Below are 13,956 nucleotides of genomic sequence, written 5' to 3'. Positions count from 1 at the left end.
GCCGACGCGCGCACGCGCAGCCGCGCCTGCCCGCCCGCAGCTCGCGCGCGCCCCCTGGCGGCGCCCGGTCGGGAGGGCGGGTTGTGGGCGACCTGGAACTGCAGTCTGGAAGGTTCCGTAAACAGGAGCAGCGATGCCCGCAGCCGCCGGCGGAAGTCACGGCTGCTTCCGCGTCCACTCCAGTGCGCAGTCTTGTTCTGCCTCCAGCGGCTAACGCTTCCCCGCTCCCGGCTCCTCCTTCCCCGCTCCAGCCGCCGCAACGCGGGACAGCCCAGTCCCTTCCCTCACTAGAGGCCCGTGCAGACTCTGCACCTGCGGGCGAAAGCTCTCGGACCTCCCCAAGGGGTCCCAGATTGCAAGAGGGAGGTTCTCCGGCGACGCACCCGGATTCGGGCTCCCTCCTCGCTGGTCCAGGTGCGTCACCGGAGAACCGCAGCTGCCAAGTCAGGCAGCTCAGCAGCTCCTAGCTGAGCACCTGCCCCGTGGTCAGTGCACATCACAGCTAGCTGTGGGACAGTCCAACGGTTGTTTAGGCTTTTATATCTACAGAAGATTAGCAAAGCTCAGTCATACTTCAAATTGCTTCCCATGGAATAATTCAAAATTGTAAACAAGACGGAGTTTGTCAATAAGTGCCTGGCTGGTGCGGCTCAGTGGTTGAGCATCAACCCAGGAGATCACAGCAGGGCACACACCTGGGTTGCAGGCTGGATCCCCAGTGGAGTGGTCATGCAGGAGGCAGCCGATCCATGATTCTCTCAACATGGATGTTTCTATCCCTCTCCCACTTTCTTAAATCAGTAAAAACATATTTAGCCCTGGTTGGTTTGGCTCAGTGGACAGAGCATTAGCCCGTGGACAATTCAGTCAAGGGTACGTGCCTGGGTTGCAGGCTCGGTCCAATGTGTAAGAGGCAGCCAATCAATGATTCCCTTTCATCGATGCTTCTCTCTCTTCCTCTCTGAAATAAAATATAAAATAAAATTTGAAAAACTTAGCCCTAACTGGTGTGGCTCAGTGGATAAAGTGTCGGCCTGTGGACTAAAGGGCCCCAGGTTTGATTCCGGTTAAGGGCATGTACCTTGATTGCAGGCACATCTCCAATAGGGGATGTGCAGGAGGCAGCTGATAGGTGTTTCTCATTGATGTTTTTCTCTATCCCTCTCCCTTCCTCTCTGTAAAAATTCAAAATATATTTTTAAAATTAAAAACACTTAAAAAGTCTTAATTCCCTATATTTAAGCTTCTACACTGAGCCAATCCTCATGAAAATCTTGGGGAAAAAGGGGCTGGGTCTGTCTCACAAATAAAAAACTTCGAGAGGGGAGGTTTGTACAAGGAGACTAACTGGCATGGTGGCCACAGGACTCTGGGTTCCAGCCCACTGCCCAGGCACCTCGGCCACCGTGGACACAGCGGGTTTTCGTGGCGGTTCGGGTCTGTCTTTGCCGTCGCCTCACTAGTGACAGCAGCTGGTGAGGCCAGCAGCCGGACAGGGCTGCTTCCGGCACACTCCTTGGCTCTGCACCCTGGTCCCAGCAGCTGCTGCTCGTGCCCGGGGACAGAGCCTCAGGGAACCCACCGCAGGAGCCAGCTTCAGGATGCAGCCAACACTGACCTTGGTGCTTTCAGGACGAAATTAAGATCCTGGTGAACAGGTGTAAAATGTCTCAATTCCAAACACAGTAACCAGTCTTTTTTAAAATACATTGTTGATTTCAGAGAGGAGAGAGAATCATTATCAGCTGCCTCCCGCACACCCACTACTGGAGCTCACAACCCCAGCATGTGCCCTTGACCGGAATGGAGCCCAGGACCCTTCAGTTCACAGGCCGACGCTCTATCCACTGAACCACACGGGCCAGGGATCTAGGTACTCTTTTTTAAAAATATATATTTTATTGATTTTTTACAGAGAGGAAGAGGGAGTTAGAAACATCAATGAGAAACATCGACCAGCTGCCTCTTGCACACCCCCTACCGGGGATGTGCCCGCAACCAAGGTACATGCCCTTGACCGGAATCAAACCCGGGACCTTTCAGTCCGCAGGCCGACGCTCTACCCACTGGGCCAAACCGGTTTCGGCAGATGTAGGTACTCTAGACTGAGCACCTGTTTGTAGGTCCCATGCTCGGCGCTCTAATGAAGCTCATCTCCACCATAGCAGCCAGGTGAGCCGGCGCTGTTCCCGCCCATCGTGGCTTCCTGGAGGTTCTGGCCCTTTCTCCGGTGGGCGTGCTGGCTGAGCTTTAGACGTGGTCACCTGAGTGAGGCAGATCCAGGCTCGTCTATCCGCTGAGCCAAACCTGCTGGGGCCCGTCGTGTTTCTGTAGCCATTTTAGGAGCAGGGAGTGATTTTTGTTATGAGTTTCTCCCACTGACCCTTTGCTCATTGAAGTATGCTTCCTTCTTTCCAAACCTAGAATGGTCTGATTTTGTAGCTGTTATTGAATTCTAGCTAAACTGTGTTGTCATTAAGGAACATTCTCTAAAAGGAACATTCCTAATGGCTAGTTATGTTAGGCGTGTGTGTGTGTGTGTGTGTGTGTGTGTGCGCGCGCGCGTGTGTGTGTGATTTTTTTTTTTTTTTTAATGATTTCAGAGAGAGGAAGGGAGAGAGAGAAACATCAATGATGAGAATCATGGTTCAGCTCCCTCCCACTCGCCCCAAACTGGGAATGGAGCCCGAAACCCCGGCATCTGCCCTTAACCAGAACCATCCCCAGGGCCCCTCAGTCCAAAGCTTATCCACTGAGCCAGACAGCCACGGCTATGAGTCTTCTATGTGTATGTGCATGCTGGCCGTTCCTATGTCTGCTTTGATAAGATGTCGGTGCCAATCTTTTGCTCACTTTCTAACGGGATGTCTTATTAAATTGTGAGTTAGAAATCCTGAACACAAGCCTCATACTGTATATATGACTTATAAGTACTTTTCCAAAAGCACAAATAGGAAAGATAAATATTTGAAAAATAAATAGTACTAAAACTGACAATAAAGAAAACCATAAAGACCAATAAAAAAGACAAAATTCCAAAACTTGCCTGTCCTTGACCAGTGCAAGGCCTAACTGGGAATAAAAAGCACTAAGACTTTCAGAGCATATGAAAGGCAGCCAATTCCTCAACATTGCTGACGTGGCATGTATCATTTTTATGTTTAAACCTGACTGGACAAATAGAGAAAAATAATCGGAGGCCATCTTTGCTCACAACTACAGATGGCATACTACCATAATCAATCAATCTATTGTAATAAAAAATAATTTTAAAATCTTAAGCCTAACAAACAGCAGATTATAGAAAATGTAACAAATACCAGTAAGACAAGACTGCAGGAGGAATTCAAGGGTCATACATCGGAGTGTTACCATGGCCAGCACAACCACAGCCAGACGAATGACCTCAAGGAAGCTGAGAAAGTCCACAGGGAGCCAATGATTACCGGTCAAGCCCTTCAAAGAGGCGTGGCTCAGCGGCTGAGCGTTGACTAGGACAGCGTTTTTCAACCGCTGTTCCGCGGCACACTAGTGTGCCGCGAGATGTTGCCTGGTGTGCCGTAGGTGCAGACAAGACAAGAATTTTATAATTTTTCACTATTTTGTTTACTTAATATTTCATAATAAAGTAATTATAAAATACTTTCTTTGTGTTTATTTGATTCCTATTCAAGAGAATTACTTTATATATAGTCAATATAGGCACAGAGTTAAATTTTTTAACGTTTTCTAATGGTGGTGTGCCTCGTGATTTTTTTCATGAAACAAGTGTGCCTTTGCCGAAAAAAGGTTGAAAAACACTGGACTAGGAAACAAGAGCGCATGTCCAGTTTGTGGGACTGAACTCCAGGGTGGGCGTGCAGGAGGCAGCCAATCAGTGATTCTCTCTCATCACCGATGTTTCTACCTCTTTCTCCTCTCCCTTTCTCTCTGAAATCAATAAAAATACACTTTAAAAAGGGGGGGGAATAGGAGTTGAGGAACATTTCTTTCCCCTTTCCTTCTTCAAGCTTATTTTTTAAACTGACTTGATAATATATTGGGTCGGCAAGTAAGTAATTGCGGATTTTTTAAAGAAAATCAAAGACAATTTTTTCATGGAACTAAATAACTTTATTCTGTAATGTATTGCCCATTTTGATCAATGACCTTTTGCCATCTTTCAGGCAGCATCATAATCCCACGTTCAAAAAACTTCTGGTTTTTATTAGCAAAAAACTGAATCAGGTACGATTTGACATCATCATCATTATTGAAATTTTTACCATTCAAGGAGTTTTGTAAAGATCGAAACAAAAAGTAATCAGATGGTGCAAGGTCAGGACTATATGGTGGATGTGGCAAAACATCCCAACCAAGCTCCATTAATTTTTGCTGAGTGACCAAAGATGTGTGTGGCCTTGCATTGTCATGATGGAATACAACACCTTTTCGATTTGTCAATTTGGGCCGCTTTTCTTCAACTGCATTGTTTAATTTCATTAGTTGTTCAATGTAGACATCAGAATTGATCGTTCGGTTGGGTGGTAAGAGTTCAAAGTAGACAATTCCTTTGTAATCCCACCAAACTGATAACAAAACCTTCTTTTGATGAATATCAGCTTTTGATGTTGTTTGAGTTGGTTCACCTGGCCTGCTCCACGATCTTTTCCACTTGATATTGTTGTAAACAACCCATTTTTCATCACCAGTTATCAGTCGTTTTAAAAATGGATCATTTTCATTACGTTTCTTTAGCAAATCACAGCTGCTAATGCGTTGCGTTAACTGTGATTCTTTCAGTTTGTGAGGAACCCATGTATCGAGTTTTTGAACATAGCCAAGTTGTTTTAAGTGATTTTCAATGCATGTATGTGATACATGAAGCTTCTCTGCAATCTCACGTGTTGTACTGTGACAGTCCGAATTGATTATTGCTTTGATTAGGGCGTCATCAACTTCAACTGGACGACCAGAGCGTTTTTCATCTTTGAGTGAAAAATCACCAGAACGAAATTTGGCAAACCAATTTTGACACTGCCGTTCTTTTAAGGCTTCGTCACCATAAACAGCACATAACTTTTTATGAGCTTGCGATGCGTTTTTCCCTTTGTGGAAATAAAAAATCAAAATATGACGAAAATGTTCCTTTTGATTTTCCATTTTTCAACGAACGCCAAACGAAAACTACAAAACAGATCAAAAAACTTTTTTTGCTGATTAACAGCTGAATAGCCAACTATCAAATAACAAAATGTGTTTTACATTTTTACTACGTCTGCAAACCTAAAAATTCAACTGAAGCCATATATGTGTGAAATCCGCAATTACTTACTTGCCGACCCAATATTTTAAAATTAAGTATTATAGGAAAATGCCTCCTATTCCCTTTAAAACAGAAACTAGACAGCAAATGCCTACACACCACTCTCATGTCACAAATTGCCAAGTGCTGACTAAAGTCTCAAGGGAGGAATGAGCAAGGTGTGTACCATTATTTGCAGATGTTAACGATATATAAAGGGGGAATACCTAACAAATTTGAGTCTCAATCTGAAAATCATTACACGTTTAGAAACATTTTTTAAAAAGCCAACTGCATTACTATGTCAAAAACACCATTAAAAAAAATTCAATAAAATCAGGTAAGTTATATTCCAATAAACATTTGAGAGGGTATTAAGTCGATGTCTGCATTAGTTTTAATAAAATTATATAACCAGGGGATGAGGGTGGGCTAGAGGAGATTAATGGGGGGAAAGGAGGCATATGTAATACTTTCTCAACAATAAAGATTTAAAAACCTACTAATAGCCGAAACCAGCTTGGCTCAATGGATAGAGCGTCAGCCTGCGGACTCCAGGGTCCCGGGTTCAATTCCGGTCAAGAGAATGTACCTGAGTTGCGGGCACGTCCCCAGTACGGGGTGTGCAAGAGGCAGCTGATCGATGCTACTCTCTCATTGATGTTTCTGGCTTTCTATCTATCTCCCTTCCTCTCTGTAAAAAAATCAATAAAATATATATTATAAAAAAAAAACCTAATAAAATGAGGCAAAGTCTGAGGAACACTTTATAGAACCTGACAAACTGCTGGTGAAAGTCATCTGGATAAGTGGGTGCAATAACCCTTTTTCTAAATTTTTTTTTTTATTTCAGAAAGGGGCATTCGCACCCAGCCTCTGCTCCTGCACCCACACCACCAGCCGAGGGGCCTCTGCTCTCCTGTGGGCAGCCTGTGGGCTTCCTGCTACCTGCACTGGTTTCACGCTCGTCCTGTTCTCTCTGCCGGCCCCGGAGCACCTCTGGCAGCAGGTGCCCTTGGCCCACAGACCTGGTGGAGCCCCGCCCTTCCCAGGAGGCGGGGTCAGCGGTGTGCCTCCTCCGGCCTCCATGCCTTGCAAGCAGGGCTCAGGGAAGGACCTTTGCAAGACAAAGGTGAGACCTGCGCGAGATGCCCAGGGAGCCAGGATGTGGGGCGCACTCTGTGCCAGCCAGGACGACCCCGTCTGTCCCCGAGGAGGCCCGCCATCAGAACTGTCCCTGCCGGTGCTCAGCCCACCCTGCTCCAAGGCACAGCCCAGACGGGGGTGGCGAGTCACACGAAAACTCAGAGGACCCTTCCCCAGCTCCGTCTCGGCAGAGCAGGGTGCGGGGTCCTGACACACGTGTCTGCTGAACGTGGGACAGGCAGAGCCACAGTCCGCCATCGCCAGGCGCGGCCAGCGGGGACATGGCTGCGAGGGGAGAGGCTTCACCCTCGTGTCGGGTCCGCCCCTCGGGTCACAGAACCGCAGGCGACATTCCTTTGGCGAAAAAGGACACGCTCTTGTCCTGGATCTTGTACTGGAAGGTGAGGCTCCGGCCCCGCGCAGCGGGCGGCCATGGTGTCCGCCAGAGGACCCGCAGCTGCAGGACAGGAGAGGATGAGGCCCCGCCCAGTACTGCCCCCGTGACCCCCGGCCCGTCCGTGACCTAATGACCCCCGGGTCCGAGTTTAAAGAGCACCTTCCCACGTGAGGTCACCCCGCAGGAAGCGGCCCGCCCCGCGCACCTGCCCGTGCACATCCCTGCAGGAGCCGGTGGCCAGGCCCTCGGCCCGCAGGACCAGGTGGCTCTGGTGGCTGAGGCCGTTCAGCAGGAGCTCGCTCTCCTCGTCCTCGGCGTCCCCGCTGGCGTGCACCAGGGCCACTATGTTTCCCTGCGAGACAGACGGAGCCTCTCCTGACGGCGGGACACCAGGACCGGGCCGCCCGCCCTCTCCCAGGTCAGCCTCCGCGCCACCTCGCGACCAGCCCTTTGCGGGAGGGCCCTGCCTGGGCTCCATCCCCGCTGGACATCCAACCTGCACTTTCAGCCCACCTGCCTGAAACCAAGCACGGCAGGCGGACGGAGGGTCCCGGCTCCCACCGCCAAGGACACGTGCCTCGGCTGCAGGTGCCTGGGCCTGGTCCGGGCGCATGCAGGAGGCAACCCATCGATGTGTCTCTCACATGGATGTTTCTGTCTCTCCCTCCCCCTCCCACTCCCTCTAAAAGGCAATGGAAAAATATCCTCGTGTGAGGACTAACAGAGAACAAAATAAAATCTCTATCGCGGAAAAGTCTCCCGTTTAGCCTAACGGCTTGACAGTGCAGGTTACAACCCACACTTATCCTGCACCTCACAATTCTTAAAGCAACTGTACCCATCATCTTGACTGACCTACAGCCACACCCAGAGGGACAGTGACCGCCCGGGAGGGACACGGGCTGGGCCTGCCCGCCGCGCACCTGCAGCTGGCAGCACACGCGGGCCCTGCAGCGGTGCACGAAGTCCAGCACGGCGCCCGCGCCCGCGCCCAGGCTCAGCAGCACGCTGAGGTCGTCCACCAGCAGCACCGGGCGCGCCCAGCCGGCCGCCCCCGGGCCCCCGGGCTCCAGGGCGTCCCGCACGAACTGGAACAGAGGCTGCAGGCTGCCGGCCGTGGCCTCCCTGGACACGAGGCAGACGTCAGCAGAGCTCCATCCCAGGGAGGGCGGGGGAGCAGAGAGCGGATCCCAGTTGGGCCCAGGCGTATGGCGGTCGGCCAGGAAAGGCGAGCGAGCCGTGAGCTGTGCTCCACACGGATTCCTGAGGCCCCGGCACCCGCGCTGTGCTGCCAGCTGTGGGCACAAAGCGAACAGCCCGGCCCCGAGCTGGGCCGGAAGGCTCCTGCGGCCGGGCAGGTCCTGGTGCGAGGGCTCTGGCTTCAGGGCGGCTGGTGTGTGACATGGACCTGTTTCTGAAGGAGCCAGCCCAGATGCCACCGCCCCGGGCCTCCCAGAAACCGAACCCGTCACCATAGGGCCCACCATCTGGCCCAGGGTCAGAGCAAGGGCTCCCAGGAACGCCACCACAGCTGGGACATGCCTGGCCCAAAGCCACTCTGACCTCCCACACCCCGAGGGGGAGGCAACAGCAACGCGGCCGGCCCCCGAGCTGTGCCCGGGCTGGGCTGCGGGCGCACTGACCTGAGGAACCGCAGGGGCGGGGCCTCCCCCTCAGCCCGGAAGAAGGAGTCCACGGCCGACCTGAGCCCCTCGAGGAAGACCAGCTGCCCGCGCTCCCGGGCCGCGGTCAGGCTGACACCCTGCGCACAGCCAGGAGTGAGCCACGGCGCCCCCACGGGAACCCCAGGGCTCACCTCAAGCTCTCAGGAGGGCGCGCCCCAAACCCTGCAGCGTGCACACTCCTCAGGGACCTCCCCACGAGTCTGAGATACTCACCAGCTTCTGTCCCACGATGTTGTAGTGACTGAAGGACTGAACGAGAGCCACAAAGCACACCTTACAGTTCGCTGGAAGACAAAACACTTATCCTGACACCTCTGTGCACACCCTCCTCTCCCCGCGCCTCTGCACACAGAAGCTCCGAGGCCGTCCTAGAGGCTCAGGCGTCCTGCGACCTAAAATGCCAAGTTCGATTCTCAGATGCGATTTTTGAAATATTTAATAATTGTACCTTTTACAATTGATTCTGAGATGTACTTCTGTTAGATGTATTACTGGCTACCTTGTTTTAATACAATTTGGTCTTTAAACAATTATGTTTTTCTGTTTGCGGTCAGTGTACAGGAGTACAGTTAACTTTTTCTTTATTGACTAAGACATTGTGCCCTGATCCCCTCATTGCCCCTAAAATGAACTTTTAAAACCGGTCCTATATCCGAGAGAGATAAAGGAAACACAAAGACGCTCTAGCCACCTCACTGCACGTAACCAATTCTAACGAACGGCCACCTGGCCCCCCCGACACCGGCGAGCCCCATTTCTTCCCGAAACAGGCTTCTCTCTCAGTCGCCTCAATGAGTCCCTTACCTTTGAGGTAGAAGGAGAGAAAGTGGTGCACAAGGAAACTGCCATCGGTCTTAGCGTCACAGAGCAGAGTCAGCTTCCCCTGGAAGTAAGAGGAACACAAAAAGGAAGTCAGAGGGCGGCTGGCTGTATACATCTGAAGAGTAGGTGTGTGTAATTCATATGTGTACATATGTATGTAACACACACGTGTGTAACACGTGCGCGCGATACATATGCTCTAGGATTATAAAAAAGGAAGTAAAAATGGTGAGAAAAACAACAATAACAGTGATCAGTATTAAGTCACTCATTATGGGCAAGCATATCTTGGCTTCCATTTCCCCGAAGCAAAACAGGGAATAAATTCCCTCCTCTTCCTCACTCCTCACCTAGTAACTCAGGGACTAGCCTGGGAGAATGAGATATTTAACAAAGGAAGCGTCTACCATCAGAATCCAACAAAAATCTCAGCCTGCCAACACTGGGAGGGACCTTCAAACACTTCAGCTTCCTCAAGAAGAATTACTTCTAATTCTGGTGCCGAGTCCGTCATGGAGGGTGGGAAGGAGGGAAGGCGTGGTGTTGACAGGCCTGTGTCCGAAGGCCCTGGACACTGCAGCAGGCAGAGCTCTAGCCACGAGCATGGAAAGACCTCCCAGGATGCCGTCTCTGACCAGCCACCACGAGTTCCTTGTCAAGATCAAGGGGCTTAGACATACCACCTCTGTGCTGTTGTGACTTTTCTCACTTATGAAACATGAGAGATGCCCTGGCCGGTTTGGCTCAGTACTAGGTAGGTAGAGTGTTGGCCTGCTTGGCCCACAGACTGAAGGGTCCCGGGTTCGATTCCGGTCAAGGGCATGTACCTTGGTTGCGGGCATATCCCCAGTAGGGGGTGTGCAAGAGGCAGCTGATCGATGACTCTCTCTCATCGATGTTTCTAACTCTCTAACTCTCTCCCTTCCTCTGTGTACAAAATCAACAAAATATATTTTTAAATAAATAAATAAATAAAAATCAATGGGAAAATATCCTCAGATAAGGATTAACAATAAATGTTTAAAAATGTATTTCTCAAGACAAAACAGACATGGAAGATCACAGTATAGCTCCTGAGGATCACCCCCAGGGCTGTCATCCCACTGGGATCCCCCACTCCCTAGCTGGGCCCTGGGCTGAACACTTGGGTGGCGCAGAAGTCATTGGTAAGGTAGCCAGCGCCACCTGCAGGCCTGGACAGCTAAGAACTGCTGGGCGGCTATGAAATCCACAAGGATCTATGGAAACTGATCTGCCTGGCACTAGGTGGTCATAGAGGCCTCTTGGCTGGCTGGAGGAGCTTGACATCGCGTCACGAAGACAAAGGTTATGAAACAAACCAGGGATGTTCCTGGGAGAGGTACCCCTTGGGCTAAACGGTGAAAAATGCCCAGAAGGCGGGAAGAGTGGGAAACACAAAGGTGGCCTTGGCACCGCGTTGGATGAGAGCAGCTGGGAGGCGCGCGTCCAGGCACCATGAGAGGGACGCGTCGGAGGAGCAGCAGCGATCCCGGCCACCTGCGGGGGCCCCCGAGCCAGAAGGACACGCAGGTCGGGAGGCAGCTGGGCCCCTGGGAAGGTGGAGAACCAAACCTTCCTCTCCTCTCAGGCAACCTCCCCCGGCGCCGGGACCCCCACGCGGGTGAGCACGCCGAGGGCCCCGGTACACGTTTGTGAACCAAAGCCCGTCCATACGTCGAACACGCTTCCCAGAACGTTCACGGGCACCACGGCCTGCGAGAAGGTGCGGAAGTCCGCCTCCCGCGGGGCCCGAGGCCCAGCAAAGCCCGGTCGGCCCTCCCTGGACTACAACTCCCAGGCACACAGGCCGGTGGACGCAGCGTCCTTCCCGCGGGTCCGCGCGCCCTGCACCCGGGACGCGTGCTTCCGCCGGGCTCCAGGGACCGCCCCTCTCCGCCGCGCGCGTTACCGGCTCCGGCCGGTCCGGGGAGGCATCGAGGAGGTTGTTGAGCTCGGGGAACATCCCGCGCTCGCGGAGCGGCGTCCTGGACCGGGAAGCAAAAGCGCCGCGGAGAGGAGCCGGGACCGCAGCACACAGCACCCACGCCCCCGGGCCAGGAGCACGCGCGACACCGGCTGCGCCTACCGCAGCCAATCAGGAGGCGCCTGGACCTGGGCGCTTCCGGCGCCCGCATGATGACGCACTTCCGGCGGCTGTCCCTCCGCTCCCTCGGCCGGGCGGCTGCAGAGGCTGCATCACGTTCAGTTCCCACCCTGCGGATCTGCGGCGTGGGAGCCCACACAGTGGCGCCCTCAAGGCCCCCGTAATCGGCTCTTCTTCCTCCCCTAAGCCTCACGCTGCCCGCCCCGGGCGAGCTCGGGCTGTGCTAGAAACGTGGGCTGCATCCGAGGAGAGGGGCCTGGGGTCCGCCGGGCACAAAGCAGAAAACAAACATGGAACTAGGCATTGGAAAGTCCAGTGGGATGCATAAGCCTAACTAATGGACAGACAACAGGGGGGGTTGGGGGTGGTAATGGGGGAATAAGGACACACGTAACACGGTAATCAATAAATAATTTTTTTTTAAAGAGCCCTAGCTGAAACCAGTGTGGCTCAGTGGATAGAGCGTCGGCCTGAGGGCTGAAGGGTCCCAGGATTGATTCTGATCAGGGCATGTACCTTGATTTCTGGCTCGATCTACAATATGGGGCGTGCAGGCAGCAGCTGATGGATGTTTCTCATTAATGTTTAACTCTATCCCTCCCTTCCTCTCTGTTGAAATCAATAAAATATGTTTAAAAAAAAAAAAAAGACCGAAAGCAGAACCTCAGTTTCCTGCACACCTGTGTTCACAGCAGCGCCGAGGGGAGCGCAGGCCTGGCTCTGGCTGTGAAATGGAAAGGGGGTGCTGGGCTGGCCCCGTGGGCACCGGTGGGCTGGGCTGGCGGCAGGGAGGCCTCCACCTCCTGCAGTAACAGGAACCGGCCAGCAGATGGCGGGCGCGCCTGCCGCGTCCCAGGACAGGCAGCCGGGCTGGGGGACCCACACCTGTTCCCATCGCAGGGTCAGGGGGCTGAGCGGGGGCAGGGGGCGCCCCGCTGCTGGGAGGCCTGTGCGCCTGTCCCTCTGCAGACGGTCTGCCCTGGTGGCCGCCTGCCCAGGCCGAGCCCTCGGAGAGCGGGAAGGCAGCACAGACTCCGAGCTCACTGCCTTTGGCGGGGCCACGTGATCGGCTGGAAGTGGGCACGTGGGCAGTGGGAAGGACCCCCCTGGCGCCCCCGACACTCTGGTTTCAGATTCTGGCTCCCGAACGAAGAAGGTTCGTGTTCCTGTTGGCTTAGGCCCGTGGTCGGCAAACTGCGGCTCTCGAGCCACATGGGGCTCTTTGGCCCCTTGAGTGTGGCTCTTCCACAAAACACCACGGCCTGGGCGAGTCTGTCTTGAAGAAGTGGCGTTAGAAGAAGTTGAAGTTTAAAAAACTTGGCTCTCCAAAGAAATGTCAGTCGTCATCAGAGCAGCAGCCTCAGGAAGAGACCCTCCCGGCCCCTCCTTCTGGGGCTTTGACTGGGTTCTGGGAGCAGCTGAGCCTTGTGCCTCGGGGAGACCCAGACCTCTCATGGCAGGGCTCTGGGGAGACCCATCCCTGTGTCTGTGCCCCGGCCCTGCCTCCTGCTCCTCGGCTCTGGGCAGTGACGTGCAGTGGGTGCGCCAGGCAGGCTGCTGGGTGGGAAGCACAGGCCACGGGCTCAGGGACTCCCCGCCGCCTGGCCAGCCCCAGCTGCAGGACGGTGCAGCGCCCCCCAGCCCCGCCCTCACCCCCAGGCCTTCCCCTCAGGGGTCCAGCCTGGGCCTCCGCTCCCTGGAGCATCTGGTTGACAGCAGCCCCACTGGGTTGCCTGCCCATATTCTAGACGCCAAAACTGAGGCTCAGAGAGGGGAGCAGAGGGCCCCACCTCTAGCCCACCTCCCCCTCCACTCAGCCCAGCTCACAGGTGGCTCCCCCAGCTGCCGCCTGGTTGCCATGGAGCTGGAGGAAGAGGAGGAGGAGGAGATGTCTGAGAGGCAATCCCAAAATACACACCAGCGGGCCCTCCTTCCTCCCTCCCTCTCCCCAGCACCAAAGCCTCCTTTGGGGCAGGGGGGCGGGGCCTCTTCCTGGCCAGCCAGCCAGGAGCAAAGGAGGTCCAGGAGGCAGAGGGTCCAGGTGGTGGGTTCTGGGACCCCCGCCTCACCCAGCAGATGCCCCATCACCCTCCCACAGCTCTTTCCTGCCTCCCCGCCTTCGCACATGCAGTTCCTCCTCCTGGGATGCCCTTCCCGTCCTTCCAGTCCCAGCTCGGCTGTACGTCCCCTGGAGAGCCTTCCCCGAGTCCCGAGGGGCGCCCCCTGCACGCCTTTCCCCCGCCCCCCCGTTACCGCCGTTCTCTGGGCGGCGAGGTCTTGGGGTGCGAGCTTTGCCTTAGTGCCCCGCCCAGCGCCCGGCACAGACAGGTGCTCAGAATCCGGAGGAAGGGAAGGAGGGAGGGAGGGAGCAGAGAAACACCTCTCATGGCAGTGGTTGTGGTCGGCAAACTCATGAGTCCACAGAGCCAAATGCAATAAGGCGACCAGACGTCCCGCTTTTGGCGGGACAGTCCCGATTTTTAACAATTTGTCCCAC

At 54.0% G+C, this 13,956-nt stretch overlaps 1 protein-coding gene across 1 annotated transcript; it reads right to left on the bottom strand.

The window, feature by feature from the left end:
- Positions 1–6,038: 6,038 nt before the first annotated feature.
- On the bottom strand, positions 6,039–11,437 carry ELP6 (elongator acetyltransferase complex subunit 6). The gene is made up of 7 exons (XM_036430206.2): positions 11,265–11,437; positions 9,317–9,395; positions 8,726–8,796; positions 8,471–8,589; positions 7,751–7,952; positions 7,033–7,179; positions 6,039–6,887 (listed from the first exon to the last, which is right to left on the bottom strand). The coding sequence occupies exons 1-7, from the start codon at positions 11,316–11,318 to the stop codon at positions 6,762–6,764; spliced, it is 798 nt and encodes a 265-aa protein (XP_036286099.1). The 5' UTR covers positions 11,319–11,437; the 3' UTR covers positions 6,039–6,761.
- Positions 11,438–13,956: the final 2,519 nt, after the last annotated feature.

The sequence above is a fragment of the Pipistrellus kuhlii genome, unplaced genomic scaffold (assembly GCF_014108245.1).
Source record: "Pipistrellus kuhlii isolate mPipKuh1 unplaced genomic scaffold, mPipKuh1.p scaffold_m20_p_103, whole genome shotgun sequence".
Classification (NCBI taxonomy): domain Eukaryota; kingdom Metazoa; phylum Chordata; class Mammalia; order Chiroptera; family Vespertilionidae; genus Pipistrellus; species Pipistrellus kuhlii.
This window is presented reverse-complemented; position numbering and strand designations above follow the sequence as displayed.

Bases quoted from the DNA above. Each gene is read 5' to 3' on its own strand.
- ELP6 (XM_036430206.2), bottom strand. From the start codon at position 11,318: ATGTTCCCCGAGCTCAACAACCTCCTCGATGCCTCCCCGGACCGGCCG. The intron at 8,797-9,316 runs GTAAGGGACTCA...TTTGTCTTCCAG, and splicing joins TCTCTCCTTCTACCTCAAAG to CGAACTGTAAGGTGTGCTTT. The intron at 8,590-8,725 runs GTGAGTATCTCA...GGCTGTGCGCAG, and splicing joins ACATCGTGGGACAGAAGCTG to GGTGTCAGCCTGACCGCGGC.